The 20,243-nt window shown below is 39.6% G+C and overlaps 1 protein-coding gene across 1 annotated transcript; it reads right to left on the minus strand.

The window, feature by feature from the left end:
• Positions 1-10,933: 10,933 nt before the first annotated feature.
• LOC100891025 lies at positions 10,934-19,921 on the minus strand. The gene is made up of 5 exons (XM_030992759.1): positions 19,838-19,921; positions 17,301-17,465; positions 14,131-16,674; positions 13,021-13,374; positions 10,934-11,767 (listed from the first exon to the last, which is right to left on the minus strand). The coding sequence occupies exons 2-5, from the start codon at positions 17,440-17,442 to the stop codon at positions 11,208-11,210; spliced, it is 3,600 nt and encodes a 1,199-aa protein (XP_030848619.1). The 5' UTR covers positions 17,443-17,465; positions 19,838-19,921; the 3' UTR covers positions 10,934-11,207.
• Positions 19,922-20,243: the final 322 nt, after the last annotated feature.

A 20,243-nucleotide genomic window follows, 5' to 3' on the forward strand; every position in this document is an offset into this window, starting at 1 on the left:
AAAGGATACATTAACAAAAAACAATTTTATTCGAAATTGTTCACCGTACTTTAAATAGATTGAGAACAGAGAGAATATTACAGTATATCCACCTAACACTCGACTTGATGAAATGAAATGAAATGAAATAATAGATTTATTAATGAAAACTTGAATTACTTGAAATAATTTGTGTATCGCCGCTAAGCGCATATTTGAATTCTATACTGTAATTTTTTCATCTCATTTCAGGTATCCGGGGAGTGGTGATAGACCAATTTAAAAATGTAACGACGCAATAATCTGAACTAAACTTGAAATTTAGATATTTAATGAAATTGAAAATCATTCATTTGCATGCAGTTAACAATTTATTTATTCATATCCCTTGTATTTTTTATGTTGTGGAAGGGGGATTCGGTTTGTCTGTATTTCGAGAATGAAACATGGACTGGCCTTTACTGAACACTTTAAGATGTCAGCGTTAATATGTCACATCCTCAAGTATCATAAATCGGGACAAATCATTTTTTCACATGCTTAAAAACAATATAAGATAGAAAGAATATAAAGGAGGCACTTTCTTTTTTGTCCAATTTTTCAGGAAACATTTTACCCCGACTCAGCCAGCCGGTAAATAAGCGGGGGGGGGGGGGGACGGGGTGGGTAAGACCACTTTTTTTTTTTTTTTTTTTGGCCTTCTTCGTGAGATTTTTTTTTTTTTTTTTTAATAATAATAATAAAAAATATTTTAAAAAATTAAAAAAAAAAAAATTGCTGTTGTTGACCCGTCAGCCCCCCTCCCCCGTGGATTCGCGCCTGCAGAGGATCCAGCCGGCGACAAGGGGGGGGGGGGGAGTCAAATCTTAATACAAAATTTAGCGTCGACTCAGCCGGCAGGCGAATAAGTCGGGGGGGGGGGAGCACCTTTCTTCTTTCCCTTTTTTGATCGAGTTTTGGAGGAAAAATTTAGCGCCGACTCAGCCGGTCAATTATTATTATTTATTTATTTTTATTTTTTTATTATTATTTTTTTTTTATTTATTTATTTTTTTTGGGGGGGGGGGGGCGCTTTTGTTTTGTGTTTTAAAAAAGGTTAAATTTACGTTATTATCCTATTTTTATCGTTTTGGGGGGCTGGGGGGGGGGCCGGGCTGGAAAAATCGCTACGTGGATCCGCCCCTGATAGAAAGAATGCGAAAAATGGAAAGAAAATTAGATGTTTGACACAGTTCTGAAATTGATCACTTTGGTCACTTTTTACCCCCATGGGCTACGGTTGCAAGCTTGTACTCTTTTTGATGCGTCCGGCTTTTACGCCAGGCATACAAGTTGTATAACGTTGTATCTTAAAACGAACTTCAAGGAGTCCCCCCCCCCCCCCTCCCCCAACAAAGAAAAAAATATATAATAATTTTGGTCTTTAGTTTTTTTTTTTCTGCGTTTTCTGCGTTTTCAAAATAGAACATAATCATATGCATAAAGTAACAAATTTTTTTTCATTTTACATAACTATAAATGTTTAAGTGCATTAAATAAGATGCATACAAACACAAATATTTTTCAATGAAAAGTGAAGTGTTAATGTAGTGAGGCGATAATTTTCACGGCGAGATACTGAATTCTTTGTAATGTTTTATATGTAATTCTTTGAAAGGGATAAACGTTTTTCCTCAGTAATAAATAAAACTCCCCCCCCCCCCAATGTTTTATTCATCATATTTCCAGGAGGAAATATATAGGATCTGCATATCATTTAACCCTTGTGTTCCTATTCACTCTTTCGTAATTTAGGGTGGGGAGTCAATTTGAAGATCACGTTAGTCCATGGAAAACGTGCACTATAGTGGGGTACATGTTTAAGGGGGTCAATGTCGCTATTCATAAGGACCGCTATTCATAAGGTCCGCTATTCACAAGGTCCATTATTCATAAGGACCGCTATTCATAAGGTCCGCTTTTCATAATTGGAGAAAAAGGGTCATTATTCATAAGGGTCATTATTCATAAGGACCGCTATTCATAATCAAAGAAGAGGGTCGGTATTCATAATATTAGAAGAGGGTCGCTATTCAAAATACGAAATCGGGGTCGTTATTCATAAGGGTCCCTATTCATAATATTACAAAAGGGTCGGTATTCATGACACAGAAAGAGGGTCGCTATTCATAATACGAAATGAGGGTCGCTATTCATAATACGAAATGAGGGTCGCTATTCATAATGCAAAATGAGGGTCGTTATTCATAAGGGTTATTATTCATAAGGGTCATTATTCATAATAAAAAATGAGGGTCGCTATTCATAAAAGGAGAAGAGGGTCGCTATTCATAATAAGAGAAGAGGGTGGCTATTCATAATAGAAGAAGAGGGTCGCTATTCATAATAGAAAAAGAGGGTCGCTATTCATAATAGGAGTAGAGGGTCGCTATTCATAATAAGAAATGAGGGTCGCTATTCATAATAGGAGAAGAGGGTCGCTATTAATAATAGAAGAAGGGGGTCGCTGTTCATAATAGAAGAAGGGGTCGCTATTCATAATAGGAGTAGAGGGTCGCTATTCATAATAAGAAATGAGGGTCGCTATTCATAATAGGAGTAGAGGGTCGCTATTCATAATAAGAAATGAGGGTCGCTATTCATAATAGGAGAAGAGGGTCGCTATTCATAAAAGGAGAAGAGGGTCGCTATTCATAATAGAAGAAGAGGGTCGCTATTCATAATAGGAGTAGAAGGTTGCTGTTCATAATTCGAAATGAGGGTCGCTATTCATAATACGAAATGAGGGTCGCTATTCATAATAAGAGCAGGGGGTCGCTATTCATAATAGGAGAAGAGAGTCGCTATTCATAAAAGGAGAAGAGGGTCGCTATTCATAATAGAAGAAGAGGGTCGCTATTCATAATAGGAGTAGAAGGTTGCTATTCATAATACGAAATGAGGGTCGCTATTCATAATAGGAGCAGGGGGTCGCTATTCATAATAGGAGAAGAGGGTCGCTATTCATAATAGGAGCAGGGGGTCGCTATTCATAATAGGAGAAGAGGGTCGCTATTCATAATAGGAGTAGGGGGTCGCTATTCATAATAAGAAATAAGGGTCGCTATTCATAATATGAAATGAGGGTTGCTATTCATAATACGAAATGAGGGTCGCTATTCATAATAAGAAATGAGGGTCGCTATTCATAATAGGAGTAGAGGGTTGCTATTCATAATACGAACTGAGGGTCGCTATTCATAATAAGAAATGAGGGTCGCTATTCATAATAGGAGTAGAGGGTTGCTATTCATAATACGAAATGAGGGTCGCTATTCATAACACGAAATTAGGGTCGCTATTCATAAAAAAGAAATGAGGGTCGCTATTCATAATAGGAGTAGACGGTCGCTATTCATGATACGAAATGAGGTTCGCTATTCATAATACGACCCCCCCCCCCCCTCCTCGGCTACGTTCCTGGTCCTGTAGGGGGGGCGATATATAGCCCTGAATAGTTGTCTCTTTTTAAAGTAACTACATGTATATTTTATCTGTTATCTTTGATAATTATATAGAGCCAACCCCCGCTCATGTGGTGACGAAAAAAAAGTAAAACATAACACACATGTAATCCTATCGTAAATTTTCCTCCTTGTTGGAAATCTTGCCCCACCACCCTGCCCCCGACTGATCTTATCCAGGCTACGCCACTGAAATATTAAGTACGCCAAGCAGGCCCATTATCCATTTTAGCTTGCTATTTAAGAAACTAGTAATTGTTTATACGACAATAATGTTTTTGTAGAAAGTAATTTTTATTAGGACTTATGGACCTACAAATTACTGAGCGGAATTGGACCTGACAATTGGACCTAAGCCCAGTATCTACCGATCCCCCGAGCCCCCCCCCCCATCAGTACGCCCCGGTGCGGATCCAGAATTTTCCAATTGGGGGGGGGGGGGGGGACGGAAATTTGAAAAATGCGCAGACCGTTTTTTCAACTCAACATACCAATACTGACAAGGTCATATTAGAAGCACGATACGGGTACCTAGAAGCAGGAACAATTTTGGAAAGGGGTGCAAGCTCACTTCACGTCTCTTGTCCGATATCAACATTCCCCGTTTTTAAGATATACATTTTTTTGACATTTTCATCGGGGGGGGGGGGGGGGGGGGGGGCTAAAGCCTCTTGCCCGAAAAGGTAATTTTCTAGTTCACAATTCTGCTTGTGAGCGAAACGAGCGAGCAAAAATTTGAGCATTATATGTTTTTTGTGAAAGTGTTATTTATCACCAAGATAAACGAGAAAAGATATCAAAAATTCATATTCGGGCAGCTTGCTGTCCCCCCCCCCCCTCCCCTCCCCCACCCATTACGCGCGAAAGCTTTGAACTTTCATTAATTATCAAAGCTAAAATGTAAATTATTTTTTAAAAATACACAATACAGGGGATGCAACCGTTTACATAATGTCTTACGGTAAAAAAAAAATCGTATCTGATTCTGAGTATCCAATTTCCTTACTTATATGGAAAATATGTCGTGCGACATTGTATATTTACGAAAAGCTTGAATATGGTATTTAACTTAAGTCCCTACAACCCCCTCTCTGTCGCTTTCTTTCTTTGCTGAGGATAAGATACATGATAGATCAACCCCTTGAAGGCAACACTGATACAACCCCACCACCCTCACCCTTAAACACACACAGGCTACGCCATCTATGAACTACTTGGACGAGAATTGTCGCTAATATGTACATGTACCAAGGGAATACTGCCGGGAGGGTGGGCCGAATTGGAGGGGGGGGGCTGGTGACCGGAATGATGGGACACGTTCATTATTTAGGCACGCCTTTCTTTCTTCAGAAATGTGAGTTTTCAATAAATATTTTCTTCAAATGTTTGGGACCATGTGGCCTACCCCACCCCCCCCGGCCTACGCTGTAGCCATGGGGTGTCCAGTATGTCGCTTCCTTATTAACATTTAGTTTATTGCTTATGTGATTTTGACTTTTTCGGCATTATGAATAGCGACCCTCTCGTCGCATTATGAATAACAACCCCTACTCCTATTATGAATAGCAAACCTCATTTCGTATTATGAATATCGACCCTCTTCTTCTATTATGAATAGCGACCCTCGTTTCGTATTATGAATAGCGACCCTTTTCCCCTTTTATGAATAGCGACCCCTTACTCCTATTATGAATAGCGACCCTCATTTCATATTATGAATAGCGACCCTCTTCTCCTTTTATGAATAGCGACCCTCTTCTCCTATTATGAATAGCGACCCCCTACTCCTATTATGAATAGCGACCCTCTTCTTCTATTATGAATAGCGACCCTCTTCTCCATGAATAGCGACCCTCTTCTCCTATTATGAATAGCGACCCTCTTCTCCTATTATAAATAGCGAACCTCGTTTCGTATTATGAATAGCAACCCTCTTCTCCTATTATGAATAGCGACCCTCATTTCCTATTATGAATAGCGACCCTCTTCTCCTATTATGAATAGCGACCCTCTTCTCCTATTATGAATAGCGACCCTCTTCTCCTATTATGAATAGCGAACCTCATTTCATATTATGAATAGCGACCCTCTTCTCCTATTATGAATAGCGACCCTCATTTCCTATTATGAATAGCGACCCTCTTCTCCTATTATGAATAGCGAACCTCATTTCGTATTATGAATAGCGACCCTCTTCTCCTATTATGAATAGCGACCCTCATTTCCTATTATGAATAGCGACCCTCTTCTCCTATTATGAATAGCGACCCTCTTCTCCTATTATGAATAGCGACCCTCTTCTCCTATTATGAATAGCGACCCTCATTTCGTATTATGAATAGCGACCCTCTTCGCGTGTTATGAATAGCGACCCTTATAAGTAATGAACCTTATTTCGTATTATGAATAGCGACCCTGATTTCATATTATGAATAGCGGTCCTTATGATTAATGACCCTTAATATGAATTATGAATAGTGACCCTCATCTCACGTTATGAATAGCGGTCCTTATGATTAACGAACCTTATTTCTTTATGAATAGTGACCCTCTTTTGCCATTATGAATAGCGGACCAGGAAGTACGGGAATTTACACGTTATGAATAACGGTCCTTATGAATAGCGGACCTTATGAATAGCGGTCCTTATGAATAGCGAATAGACCCCGTTTAAGGTGGGGAAACTCATACGGGAATTTAATCTTTTAATAATAATCTTAATTTTTAAGTGGATGCCTCCGCCCCTTTAGAAAATATTGAGTGGTCTCTTCCTAATCTGAAAAAAATCAATTGTCAATCAAAAGTGAAAATGACGATACTTGTGGTGAAAAATTTAATAAGATCCCTTTTTAACTAAGTAAAATAATATTAAATATGACTTGGTATAACATAATAATTTTCAATTAACACAAGATTTAACTTTATATCAACATTTAAAAAAAATTGCAATATGAACAACAAGAACAAATTTCAAAGGGAGAGTAAATTATCAATCTTATACATTTGCCGACATTATCAAACATTTTTTTCTGACGGAAATTTGAATAAGTAGATATAACATCCCAACATCCCGCTTTAGCAACACCCATACTCGTCCCTCCGGCTCCCCCTGAATAGCCTACAAAGGCCCAATAACTGATTGTAGATTTTGAAGATATTTGACAATAATTGTGACCCTTTTCCAAAAGGTTCTGACTAAACCACTCGGATCTTTGTATCCGAAGGGCGCCGTTCAAGGGGTCTGGTATTCGTTTTGGAATTGAGGGCGGCTAGCAAAGCCACCCCCTCCCACCTCCTCTATTCTATACCGATTGTAATGCTAATAACCTTCGAGCATGCAAGAAAAATATGCTGAGGGTTTTTTTTTCTCCCCTTCCCTCCCTTCCCTTCCTCATTTGTATTTTTCTGTGAAGGCCCCACCTCCGCCTCCCTAAAGACCCTACCTCGGCAAACACTTTAAGAACAAATTAGTCATTGTCCCCTTTTTGTAAAAAATTCTTGATATACCACAGAATGATCGAATCCCAGATCTTATAGAATTTGCCAGAGTTGATGTATCAAACTGAATCAAATGGCCCATCTCGGAGTCATGCATCGTAGAGGGCAGTGTGTACTTTTTATGGACTCGTAGTGATTGAAAACAAGGGGACTTATATTTTTTCCTGAAGAAAACATCGTCATGTCAGAAAATGTGATAGGATTATAATAATCATAATTATCATCCTACTCTTGATCACAATCATTACCATGATCATAATCATCAACATCATATTCACCATGATTCTATCATGCACCACAGTCCATGCACCACCACCTTTTTCTCCTCCTACTCTTTATTTCCTTCTTCTTCCACTTCTTCTTTTTCTCCTTCTTCATTTTCATCGCCATCATCATGATGAACCTTACTCATCTTAACGAGCGTCCCCTCAATCGTCATCATGCACCTTAGGTATCGTAACAAGCTTCATCACAATCATCATCATATCCTCCTCCTCCTCCTCCTCCTCCTCCTCCTCCTCCTCCTTCTTCTTCTTCTTCTTCTTCTTCTTCTTCATCCTCATCATCATCAACCATCTGCACACAATCAGCATTAATATCATACTTTTCACAAGCATCAACATGCCTATTTCTGTTACCATCATCAGTATTGTTTAATGAAATGAAATAATACGAATAAAAGAAAGAAATAAAAAATTCATAACTGAGTCATAGCTGTTGTTCAAATGCGTCTATTTCTTCTTCAAATCATCGATAACAAGGTCCATGACTTCATTCCGCATTAATAACAGCAAAATCAGAAATGAAAATATATCATTTTAAAACGACACCCATATCAACTTTGAAATGTTGTTAGCGACCATGTGTAAAAAAGAGAATAAATATTTGAAGATCATGAAAAACAGAAGAACACATTATGGCAAGATCAAGTTATTCGGTCATAAGTTGACCTGGTGGGTCGTAAGGTTGTCCATAACATATTTTAAAAATAGATAACTATAAGTAAACAAATTGTGTCTGATCATACATGACACAACCAGGAACTCGGCTGTATAATGTTACATGTTTCAAGTTTTCTCAAAGATATATGTCTTTACAAATTGGGTGTATGTAATAGCAGTATTACAACTGACCAGGGGGGCGTTTCACAAAGATCCTAAGTCAAACTTAACTTTAAGTGGGACTTAAATATTATGGAGAGCCATTTGTAGCCTTTAACTCAGATATATTCAAAAGCGAAAATTCAAGTATTTAAGATTTTTTATGAATTCCACATCAAGAAAATGAAATCCCTGTTGGTAATAGAACATATTAATGATTTGAATCAACATTTTATGCCTTTTCAAATAACTTTTACAAAATATTTTCATAGATGCCAATGGCTTTCCATAATTGTTAAGTCCAACTTGGAGATAAGTTCAACTTAGGATATTTGTGAAACACCCCCAGAGGGGCACAACACATATTATTCCACACAATTCATTCTATGTTCTTGTATCAAGTAATATTTTTTTTCTTTCTTCAAATCAATTTTTTGTTAGGTGGGCCTCAAACCATTTCTAACAGCCGTAGTGGACATTGATTCTTTTTTTAAATAAATAATTACCCAAGTGGGCCTAGAGTTAAAAGAGGTTGAGAAGTGCTGGTCTAAAATAAGTAACTGCAGTTATTACTTCTCTAAATTATTTCTACATCCTTTCATACAAAACAAAACAAAACAGCCGGCTGCCTGTAAGAAAGCAGTAACTGCCATTTAATACATGGCTCTGACAGCTATGTTTTAGCACCCTCCTGCAGAGCACATAACAAAATGATGAAACACTTTCAAGAATCAACTCTGGAGTTTTATCATCGCAAAAATGTTTAAACGGAATTAGCTTAAAGATAAAGTTGAGTTCTGGTCATGCGATTGCATTGTGAAAGAAACGGTGAGGAATCAATCAGAAAGGTTGATCATCTAGCATATCAGTATTGGTGTGTACTGCAAGGTTCTGGAATCATCAAAATGATAACAAATTTGGCCCAGTCTTGGTAAAATTACTTACAAGCACTGTACACAGAAAAATGTATATGGGACTACATGAACATGTGGCGTAAAAGTCTGTCCCAATGTTTATGCTGTTACATGAAATATTTAGAATATTAAGGCATTTGAAGAGCCATGCTTTTCAGGCAACATTTGTTATCTGATGTTCTTCCAGACTTGCATAATAACAATGATAACGCTCACAAATTATTGTTCACCTCTTCTCAGAACTTAACCTTCTCTTTAAGATTGCATGTTGAGTACTTGTTCCTGCTTCCTATATATTAGGAAATCACCTATTAAATAGTACTGAAAGTCCATTTCCCCTTCCAAGGGAGAAATCTTCTAACCATGGCACACTAGGGGAAGGTAAAGATTTCACCAAAATATAATAAATAAAAAGTAAAAAATAAACATTGCTTGCAATGATAAAAACTAACAACATTTCTATGATGTCAGATAGAAAATTTCTGGCACGTCGATTACAAATTCAACAGTTCTGGTTGAGGCAAAAAGGCACCATATACGTACAGAGCTTTTAGGCATTACACCTTTTTAGGTCTGTAGTAACACAATGATAGGCTTTTTTTATAGCAAGTTTAACTTTTTTTTCTTTCTTCACATACACACGACTCCAAACAAATTCATTTAGTTGGCAAGAATTCATAAGCATTTCTTATTTTGTATACATTTGTAACTTTGAATATTTTTCTAAATCTATTTAAATATAACATCTATAAAGAGAACAGACTTGTTCTTTAGAGGAGAATGCCTTGCAGTAAAATGATAATCATACCACATGATTTCTTCTCTTTTTTCCTTTAGCTAGCAGATATTTCTTTGTGTTATATATATTCAATTAAAAAACAAAAGAATAGAATCAGAGAATGAAGACTCCACTTAATCTGTTTGCTTTCTCTCCTAAACATTAATCAAAGTAGCACCTTAATACATAGAATACTTGTGTGAAATTATTGAATACTTTGGTATCACTGTGGCAAGAAAGTAAGGCATTACTTATGAGGGGATATCGGTGGAGGCCCTAGAGGGTCTTGTTTCTTTTAGCTGGCTGCTAAAGCATGTGTATGCTTTTACATAAGCAACCAGGGAACCAGGGTGCTTACCGACACTTTTAAGTCCCATTTAACGGACTTTGCAATGAGGATTAATGCCTTACCAAAGGGCACTAGTGCATCAACTTGGTTTCAAACCATGGACCTCCCGGTTAGGAGACCACTGCTCTACCACTGAGCCATCGCGTCTTTATTCTCACGTGGCAGGTCCTGGGTTCGATCGCTGCTTGGTGCTTAGGTCCTCAGGCAAGGTATTTACCAACATTTCTCCTACTCGATCCAGGGCCACATAACACAAACATAAGTTAGCAATTGAAAATATTGTTATCTTCTTAATTCAGAATTTGTCACTGAATACTTGGGGTCAACAAATCTCCTAATAATATGGGCTTGGCTAATTATAATTCATTTACATTTTTCTAATCCTCTATTGGAAGTATTTCACACTTGTTTTGGGACTGCCTTTTTTACGCAACATTATTCAAGACTTCCAAAGCTCTCCTCCGAACAATGAGGTGCATTTGAAATAAAAATCCTTTTTGCTTGGTTATTGATGCATGTACAATTATTGCAAGGTGTAACTATGTTAGCTTTTACCACTATGTCATATTTGTTTGATGTACCGGTAATCAAGTTTTTTTTGTTGATCAAATTAATTCTTCCATCAAAAGAAAAAGAAAAAAGTTTGCTATTTTGCAATTAACAATGTACAATAAATGATCAATCTATCAGTTGTATGCTCAATTGCTAACCTCTGTGTTATGGGCCCCTGGTACCTGTTTCACAAACCCTTTTTTCAATGACAAATGACAAAAATCAGTGACAAATCTGATAACCAATCAGAGGCAAGGATTTCAGTAGCTTATAACAGAAACTGTCATTTGTCACTGATGACAAGTTTTGTGAAATGGGGCCCTGGTGTATTGAATGGGTACCAAGCAATTGTTGGTTTAATAATAATTACAAGACCCTCAGAAAGAGCAATGATGTGTTAATACTGATGAAGCTACTCTGGGTAAATTATGCAACCGATTTGTTATTATCAGGTTCTTTAACTCATGGAATACCGCATTGTCTCATAGTCATATGCTTTAGTACGGGAGCCACATAGTTCCGGCAGGGAATAGTTTAATAGTGCATCATGTTTGGGAAGTGGGTGAGGGGTTGAGGCGTGGCTTGACCCTGCCCGACACCGATCAGAGGAGGTGGGATGGTGACATTATGGGGCGTCGGCTGACCGTGAGACGTAATGGGCGATCGACTGGCCGCCTCCCCTGCCAAGGCGGACAGGTGGTGGTAACTCCCCCCTCCCCCGATTGCACCGATGTTCGGATGCACATAATGCATGGTCATGTTGGCTGCCATTGCTGCGACGGATCGCTGGAAGAGTGGGGCGGAGCTGGTGGTGGGAGGGGTGCTTGGTTGGGGCGTGGGCGCCGTGGCCAGGTGGATGGAGTACGGGCTGGGGTGCGAGATGAGGGCTTGGTGGTTGGGCTGGTGGGCCTGAGGGGGGCGCATGTTACGGGCGTCGGCCAGGGCTTCCATCATGGCTGCCACGGAGGATGTCGTCTTATCGAGGATGGAAATGGAGAGGCGTTCTGCATCGTGGCCAGTGTCCGAGACGGAGCTGATGATGTTGACCTCCTCGGGGAGGATTGGATGACCTTGGTGCACATCAGAAGGAGGAACTGAGAAGAGAAATAAAGAGAAGCATGCTTAAAGGCATCGTTTAACAATGTTAAATCTGAGATGCATGGTCCTACGTGTTATCAGTGTCTGTGATATGGTGTAATATTGAAGCCCTACAAAAAAATTGCGCTTCAAAATGATCATGAAGTGCCTCAAAAAATGAAAAATCTTTTAAGTGACTGGTTTTACCATACTCATTTTCCCCAATAGACTGTAGTGCTATAAAAACCGTTACGAAAACACAAATTTGGTTTTGATTTCCAAGCATAAATATCTTGATAATCAGACAGGCGATCAGCTTGTAAAAGTCATGGGATTCCTTACTGACCTAAAGGTTTATAATTATCATTGCAGCATGAGCTAAATCCAGGACTTTGTTTCAGAATCTGAGACAAAGTTACTGGATCCCTTTACACAGCTGACCCCCATCTGGTCCAATGGCGATTGTTACAATAAGCAATAACTGAATTTAATTAAGTTTTAATACATGCTGCCCGTCCACTATCTCTATGGTCTGATGATTAGTATGTCGATAATAGGGCTTTCTTTCATTCATATATATACATATATTGTTCATGTTTTACGGATGCTCTGAGGAGGTTCAACGATCTGCTTTCAAAAAGAATCACAAACTATGGTATCACAGATTTTCTGTATTCCAAAAGATGCCTAATTACTGCATATTGCAAAACTCATCAAAATATTACCTCTACATCTGAACTATTATGGTCCATAAAGTGAATTCAGATGGCCTGAATAAACAATTATTATTGATTTGAGAATACATGCAGATCATGCTGATAAGTAAACATCCCAGGGATAACACCATAACAGCTGCAGTAATGATAAACTTAAAGTGAAAACCACTTTTGGAAATGCCCCCCTCTCAAAAAATGAAGTGGAAGTTCTTATTACCAATCATGCGATAGAATATGTTTCGACTAATATGTAATACAAATTTTGCCGGGAAACTGCCTACTAATTGATATATTTGGTATATTATCATATTCATCCGGCCTGGATAGATATCGCATAGTCCCATATACATCTTCCTGTGTACAGTGCTTGTAAATTTACGAAAACTGGGCCAAATTTCTTATCATTTTGATGATTCCAGAACCTTGCAGTACACACTAATACTTCTATGCTAGATGATCAACCTTTTCTGATCGATTCCACAACGTTTCTTCCTCAATGCAATCGCATGACCATAACTGGTCTACACCTTTAAAACTCAAAGAACAGTATTCACCTTGCATCAGTTGCTCCTGCTTAAATTCTTGAGTACTGCACATGGCTGCCATATTGAACATGGCCGCTGCCGCCTGGCCCCCTGCTGCAAGGTTCACCTGGGATGCCATCTGGCCAAACTCCACTGCATTCACGATGTCCTCCACCACGCTCTTCTCCGCTCGCTGCTTCTGCTCGTCGCTCATCCCCATGGGGTTCTCCTCCGCCTTGTTCTGGGCCCTGTTTGGGCGGGGCCTGCGGGTCCGGGAGCTGAGCCGTGGGATGCCTGGACCATGGTGGCGCTTTCTATGTTTGTAGAGGTTGCTGTTGGTGGAAGTCTCATAGTCGCACAGATTGCATTTCTTTGGTTTTTCTCCTGTCAGTGGAAAAGATCGTGTATATAATTGCAAAATGGCAATGAATTTTTTTATATTGTTTGTTTATTTGGTTTGATTTGATTTGATTGAAGTTCGGTAAAGTGTGTCATCCAGGGAAGAAGAAAAAACCTTGGTCAGTCCAAAATTGACCATAGAGAAACAGTCACAAGAGCGTAAATTGTTGAATTGAAATTTTTCATTCAGTGTTTGTTGTTGTTGTTCTTCTTCCTCCATTGCAGTACATCCCTGTTATAGAGTATTGTCGTAATCAACTTACAGCCTATAATAATATGAATCAACTTTTTGGTATTTAGCATGTTACTCACAGACCTATCTACATATATACATGAGTAAAGATGAGCAAACTACAATTGGGTTTTGAAAGTTTAACATCATATTCTATACTGGAACATTTTTGCCTGAATTGATACCTCAATATGAACTTTCCATTAAAGAAAAAAAGAGAACAGTTTGTTATTGACTCTTTTAAATTTTGTCACCGAAGTAGTCTTGATAATATGTAAAAATGATATAGTCCGGCACCTTGCTCCCTTAATATGAGCATAATGAGCACCTCACTCCTTTAAGCATGAGCTTATTCGAGCATCTCAATTTATACACATGAAGTTAGTTGGGCACCTCATTGTTTAAATATCGTAACTTTAAAAGTCATTAAGGGGCTGCAACCCCCAGGCTCCAACCTTGTATGCCTATACATGTATTTGTAATTAGTATAATCATCATTTTAGTGTTACCTGTATGTTGTCTCATATGATCCATGAGGTAGGTGTTTAGTCTGGTCTCAAAGCCACAGACGTGACACCTGTAAGGTTTGATCTCAGGGTGTGTCTTCAAGTGTGCCTTGAAGCGGTACTGGAACATGAACACTGCAGGACAGATCGGACAAGCGAAAGGAGTCGGCCGCTGGGTGTGCTTCTTCATCACATGGTTCTTACACTCCGTCTTGGAGAAGAAGCAATGGCCGCAGTGCTGACAGAGGACAGTCTTCTGCTTCAGGTGCTTCCGCTTCTTGTGGTTCAGGAGAGTGTTGCGACGGCGACACTTGTAGTCGCAGGCATCGCAGGGGAACATCTTGTCGCTGTGGACCTTGCGGTGCATCCGCAAGTTGATCGGACGCTTGAAGGCCATACCGCAGTCTTCGCAGAGGTAGTCACGGTCTTCCTTGTGGATGGGCAAGTGGCAGTTCAGGCTGTTCGCGTCGCGGAAGGCCAGAGGACACTGATCGCACTTATAGGGACGCTCCTCCGAATGGCATCGGAGGTGGCGGCGGAAGTGAGAGTAGCGTCCAACGACGACCTTCCCACACACGCCACAGGTGAACTCACCAGACATCTTTTCAAAGTGGTGGGTGCTCTTCATGTGGCTGTTCAGGAGATGGCTCGAATGGCAGCTGAAGTTACAGATGCTACAGCGATAGACACGGCTGGTGTCAACTTCCTTCTTCACTGATTTGGCTTTGGGCTCTGTGGCTTTCTGTGTGAGGAGTTGTACCGTGTCACCATGCAAGCCGTGGATGTGGGCGGCAAGAGTCTTCCGACCCTGGCAAGAGTAGCTGCAATAGTTACATTGGAATTGCTTTGAGCTCTGCAAGCTATCCCTATGCTCCTCTGCTCGGTGGCGCTCCATGTCTGCGGGACAGTCTGCAGTAAACTTGTGACAGATACTGCACACATCATCATCATCACTATCCTCCTCCCTTCCGCTATCAATCACTTCCCCTTCACTAGAGCTCACATCTCCTGCATCAGGTTCCCAATCATCATCAACATTCTCTTCATCATCATTTTCTTGTAGTTCTTCCGATTCATCCTCTGCAGGCTTTTTATCCCTGGTGGGTCTTTTATTACATCTAGAAGTACTTTTCTTATTGTCATTTACTCTTTTCAAGAGTTTCCTTGGTTTGTGTTGGCTATCCTCTTGTTCTGTATCACAGGAATCCAAAACATTTCCTCTTGAAGTTCTTTTGGAGCCCTGTTTACTCTGGGAGATTTTTGATTTGTTAATTTCAAAGTGCACTTTCCCAACCCTTGCATCCTTCCTCCCGCTCTTGGTGTGGGCCAGTTTGGTGTGAGCTGTCAAATCTTTCTTGAGCATACATGAGAAGAGACACTCTGGGCATCTGTACCTCATCTTCTTCCCATCACCCTTCCCAGGCCTCGCACCGGGTCTAAAACCTTTTTGTCCATGACGTTTAGAGGGTGGGAGCGTCCTCTCCTGTTCTACGATCAGTTTCGTCGGACAGACCGGCTTTCGTCCTCTACGCCTCCCAGAGCTTGCATCCCGAGCAGCGGTTCCTCCATCCTCAAGCACAGGCTTTGATCTCTGTCCACGAGTTCTTGATGCTGTTGTTCCTCCGCTACCCTTGTCCATAGTTGCCGAGGCATTGTCAGATGCTGAGGAGTTATGATCTTTGGCTTGTCTAGCAACAACCTTACTGTGACTGTGAGAGGGTCTATGTTTTGATGAAGATGATGGTGTCTCGTCATCTGCTGAGGGAGTTTTACTGAACGCTGAACGATGGATGACAAACTTAAAACTTGGTCTGGTGGCTTTCTTACCCCTCAACATTTGTGTCCGTCCCAAATTCTGTGAACAGCTTGCACTTCCAGAACTTCTAGATTGAGGTGAATCTGTCCTAGCTTGTTCTGATGTGATTGGATGAATGCCACAACTAATCTCACTGTTTTCTTTCCTTTGATTAGGATCAACTCTCGTGTTACTATCATGACCTACTCCCCTGGAGTTACCAGAAGAATCTACAGAATAAGGTTCAGTTTCTCCACCATTATTCATACTTCCACTGCCATCATCTCCCAGATGAGACCTAGAGGTAGCTTCATCATGACTGGGAATGCCTATCCCACTCCTGATGCCACCATCTGCGCTTTCTGCTATCGCTGCGGACATCATGGTCTGTACTTCTTGACCGCATCCAGCTCGAAACTGACCATCGTGGACGACCCCTCCTCCGACGACACTGAAGTCAATTCCAGCAGCGTATATCCCGAGGAGGTCCTCAGCAGCCAAAGCACTAGCCCTTGGCGTCACCATCCGCTCCTTTTTCCTGTCCTGGTGTTCAACTCCAGAGGGATGACCATCACCATCTGTCCTTCCGACCTCTTCTACAGGGCTCTGGTTTGAAGTGGTGCCGGGATCTTGAAGATGGTGGTGGTTGGAGTTGTCGGGTGAGGAGAGAAGGAGTCGAGAGGCATCGTTTAGGGCGGAGTCAACTAGTGCTTGAAGGGCATGGTCATCACTTGGAGCATGGTTGCTAATACCTACATAAAGAAAGGAACAGAAATAGGAATATATTTTTTACTGAAATTATGATTCCTATGTATTCAGCTGACGATATTTCTTGTATGAAATATTGTTTAAAAAACAACAAAGGTTTCTCTTTCACATAAAATACAGGAGGATTGAACAGAGATTATTTTTCATTTTGAAAAACAAAACAGCTTCAAAAGGAATAAAGTATGTTGACTCCATTGTCAGAACACTTTTTACTGATTTTATCTACCGGTATCTATTCTATTGGTGATTTTGTGTTAAGTTTCTCATTTGTGAAGGGTGGTTACTGTTAACACTTTAACTGCCTATATATGAACCCAATTAACTTTTGCCAACTGAACACACACAAAGCTATAGCTATCTCTTCTATTGGTTGCTGTTCTTGTTATTCAGACAGGCAGATCTGAGCATGGTTTGTTCCTATGTCATTCCCCCAACAGGTTTACCCATTAACGTTCACCAACTGAACACACACAAATATTTACCTATCTCTTCTATTGGTTGCTGTTCTTGTTGTTCAGACAGGTAGATCTGAGCATGGCGTAACATATCTCACCCCCCTTACAGTTTAACCCCATTAACTTTTGCCAGGTGAACACACACATATTTTTACCTATCTCTTCTATTGGATGCTGGTCTTGGTGTTCAGCCGAGTGCGTCTGAGCATGGTCTCTCATGGCAGACATGCTCTTGGTGCGGAAGTCACAGCGGTCACATGACAGGCTGAAGGGTAGTACGTCCATGTTGCCCTCCATGTCTGCCCTATGCTGGTGAAGATCTATGGGCAATGAAACAGTTACAGGTCCAAAGACGTTATCTTGTTCATATACATATGCATGAAATTTATGAATTTAATTTTTGCTTTCGGGAAAAAAATTCTTGAATATCTGTGCTCATCTGACATCGTATTTGAAAATCTTATGACCAGTTTATAAGTTTGTAACCACATTTGGAAATCTGAGGATTTTCTCTTATAACTTTTGGTTGAATTTTGATTGAGCTTTTCAGCAAGTGTGGCCTGACACCACACTCTCCTTTTAAACTAGAAATATCCCTGTAAAATGATGATAAACAATCTGAGGTTTAATCATCATAAGTGCATTTTACTTTTCCTTGAAGGTGAAGAGGCACTTTTGCTCGCTCTCTTAGACCTACAATTATCTGTTTCCATGTGCTACAATACATGATTTATAAAATAATACTGAAATTGTTATTTAAATAATTAATGATCAAACAAGAATGACATAGAACTTTAAAGCCCCCAAAATATATCTGTATATAGCAGCAAGATGAGTTTATGAAAGTATGTGCAAAGTTTTAGAATCTGCGGTTATATCTTCAAGTGGAATTCTAATCCGTCAATTTGTACACAACAAATGGGGTGAATGAAACACTGCCAGTTACAAAAATTCAAATTAGAAAAGAAAAATGACCATAATTTTACCAACATATATTTAGTAAAGTCTTCAATTATGATTTATGACAACATTTTGGCCTTTTTGAAATTTTGATATTTTCACCATGCAAATCAATGCAACGCCCTTAAAATCAGTTATAAATGATTATATGTTATGTGGGAAATAGGGTAGGAATAGTTTAATAGAAGTTAAAAGGATAGTTAAGTTCTGTTTTCAGACCGCAAATGCCTTCAAAGAGCATGGTTATTGCTCTTATTCTTATCTATGACATTTCTAGTGCCCTTTTAGAACCTAAAATTGCTATGAACGGTTAATTTTATACTCCATAATGTGTGAATTTAGCCAATACAATCCTACCAATACAGCTCCACTTTAAAAAAAAAACGGTGACCGTTAATTAATTTTAAAATTAAAAATAACAATACATGGTCTGGCTGGTTGTGCGTAATATAAGCAACACGAAAATGCCAACAAAAGAGCTAACATCGGTATTGGCTGAAATACGACGTAAAGGCCGTTATTTTGTTTTTTCAACGGTTTTTTTCAAATTTTTTCAAAATATCTAATATTTGTGGTGGTACAAAATCGTTATATTTATGGATATTTCAGCCGTCTCGGAACCGATTTTGATCAAACAAAGATGATTTTGTCATTTAAATATTATGTTCTTTCATATTTGACACTCAGTTTTTCATTATATCACAAAAAATTATTTTGTGTAGCGCCCTCTGCAACAGAACTCAACTTTCCCTTTAACTCCAGCCCTATCACAATGAACACTTTATCAGTTACTCTTGCAGCAAAACACTCATTTTGCCAATAATTGATGCATGAATACAATTTGGAGTGTTTCATGTAGTATACCGGTACTTTTATTATCCTTAAAACTCATGCAGGGCCCATAATTCCCGAGATGGGGAGGAGATCAAAGGGGGCACAAGCCCCCCCCCCCCCCCCCCCCCCCCGCCCTCCCACCAGCAAAGCCTAATCTGGCATACCTTCACTAAATATGAAGTACCAAAAGAAGAAATGTGCCCCTTATCGCCCCTCACACACAGATGTATTTTAATTAAAAAGTCAATCACCCCCAAAATGCCATTTGAAGATAATTCATTAAAAAAATACATTTATACATTTTTATTCTTTGCTTATCAGATAATTTTATATCTAGTAGAAATACACCTAAAAGTGTTGACATTTTCTCAGATTTTGTACACATGTACAGCCCCCTCCCACCCTCACTCCCGGCTCCCCCACCAGTCAGACTCAGAGAACCCCCTGGATCAACCACTGAATTGGTCTGGGGCCTGAGGGGAATAAAACATTGCATTGGATGATTGCATGAGGAAATACACAAGTGCCATAATAATTAAATTCCGAAAACACAAGAAAAGATGAAACTGGTTCATAAACAGAGCGATCGAGTTTCACCGTATCTTGCACACAAATAACACACGCGAGAAACCAACGAGTATTTTCAATATGCCACTACCAGGCATCGCAGTTCCTATTTACACCCACACAAAGGGAACAATTGCCACACACGGCCTATGTAAAAACAATGCGTGTTAACCGTACACTGAGAATACAAGGCGGAACTTCGACAACGTCTCAAGATCATAAAACGAGATAAATCATTCAAAATCATCAACACTATCAAGACATTTTGAATTCAAATAAAGGAGTGTAATTTCTAGAATATGCTCCGGTAATGCCGTTTAGATTAACTCACCAGAAAGTGGAAATTATCGGCAAGAATCGGGTATGGCGATCGTCGGAAAATTCATGTCTTGGTAAAACGGGGTTGGAGAACGCGTACAAAATTGTGAATTGCATGGGCCATAGTGGGCGCTAGATCGTAGCGGTTTTGAAGGATAATGGAACAAAAAGAAAGTTTGGCTCAATGAAAGAGAGACGGTAGTGCAATGTTTTGTTTTCCGCGTCCATTTCTTGAATTGATACTAGGTCTTCAAATTTAGTATTTTGTTGTCAAAGGTACGCTCGAATCGGCTTGATAGCCCTATGTACACCTAAACATAGGCCTACACCCAGATGTTGTGTGTCCGTACAGGTTTACAGGCAATATTTCATAAATCCTATGCTCGACTAAATTATAAAGAACAAAATATGTATGATGC

Source organism: Strongylocentrotus purpuratus, unplaced genomic scaffold, assembly GCF_000002235.5.
Source record: "Strongylocentrotus purpuratus isolate Spur 01 unplaced genomic scaffold, Spur_5.0 spur5_scaffold_20, whole genome shotgun sequence".
Taxonomy (NCBI): Eukaryota; Metazoa; Echinodermata; class Echinoidea; order Camarodonta; family Strongylocentrotidae; genus Strongylocentrotus; species Strongylocentrotus purpuratus.

Bases quoted from the DNA above. Each gene is read 5' to 3' on its own strand.
- LOC100891025 (XM_030992759.1), bottom strand. From the start codon at position 17,442: ATGGAGGGCAACATGGACGTACTACCCTTCAGCCTGTCATGTGACCGC. The intron at 16,675-17,300 runs GTAAAAATATGT...TTCTTTATGTAG, and splicing joins GCATCCAATAGAAGAGATAG to GTATTAGCAACCATGCTCCA. The intron at 13,375-14,130 runs GTAACACTAAAA...TTCCACTGACAG, and splicing joins TCATATGAGACAACATACAG to GAGAAAAACCAAAGAAATGC.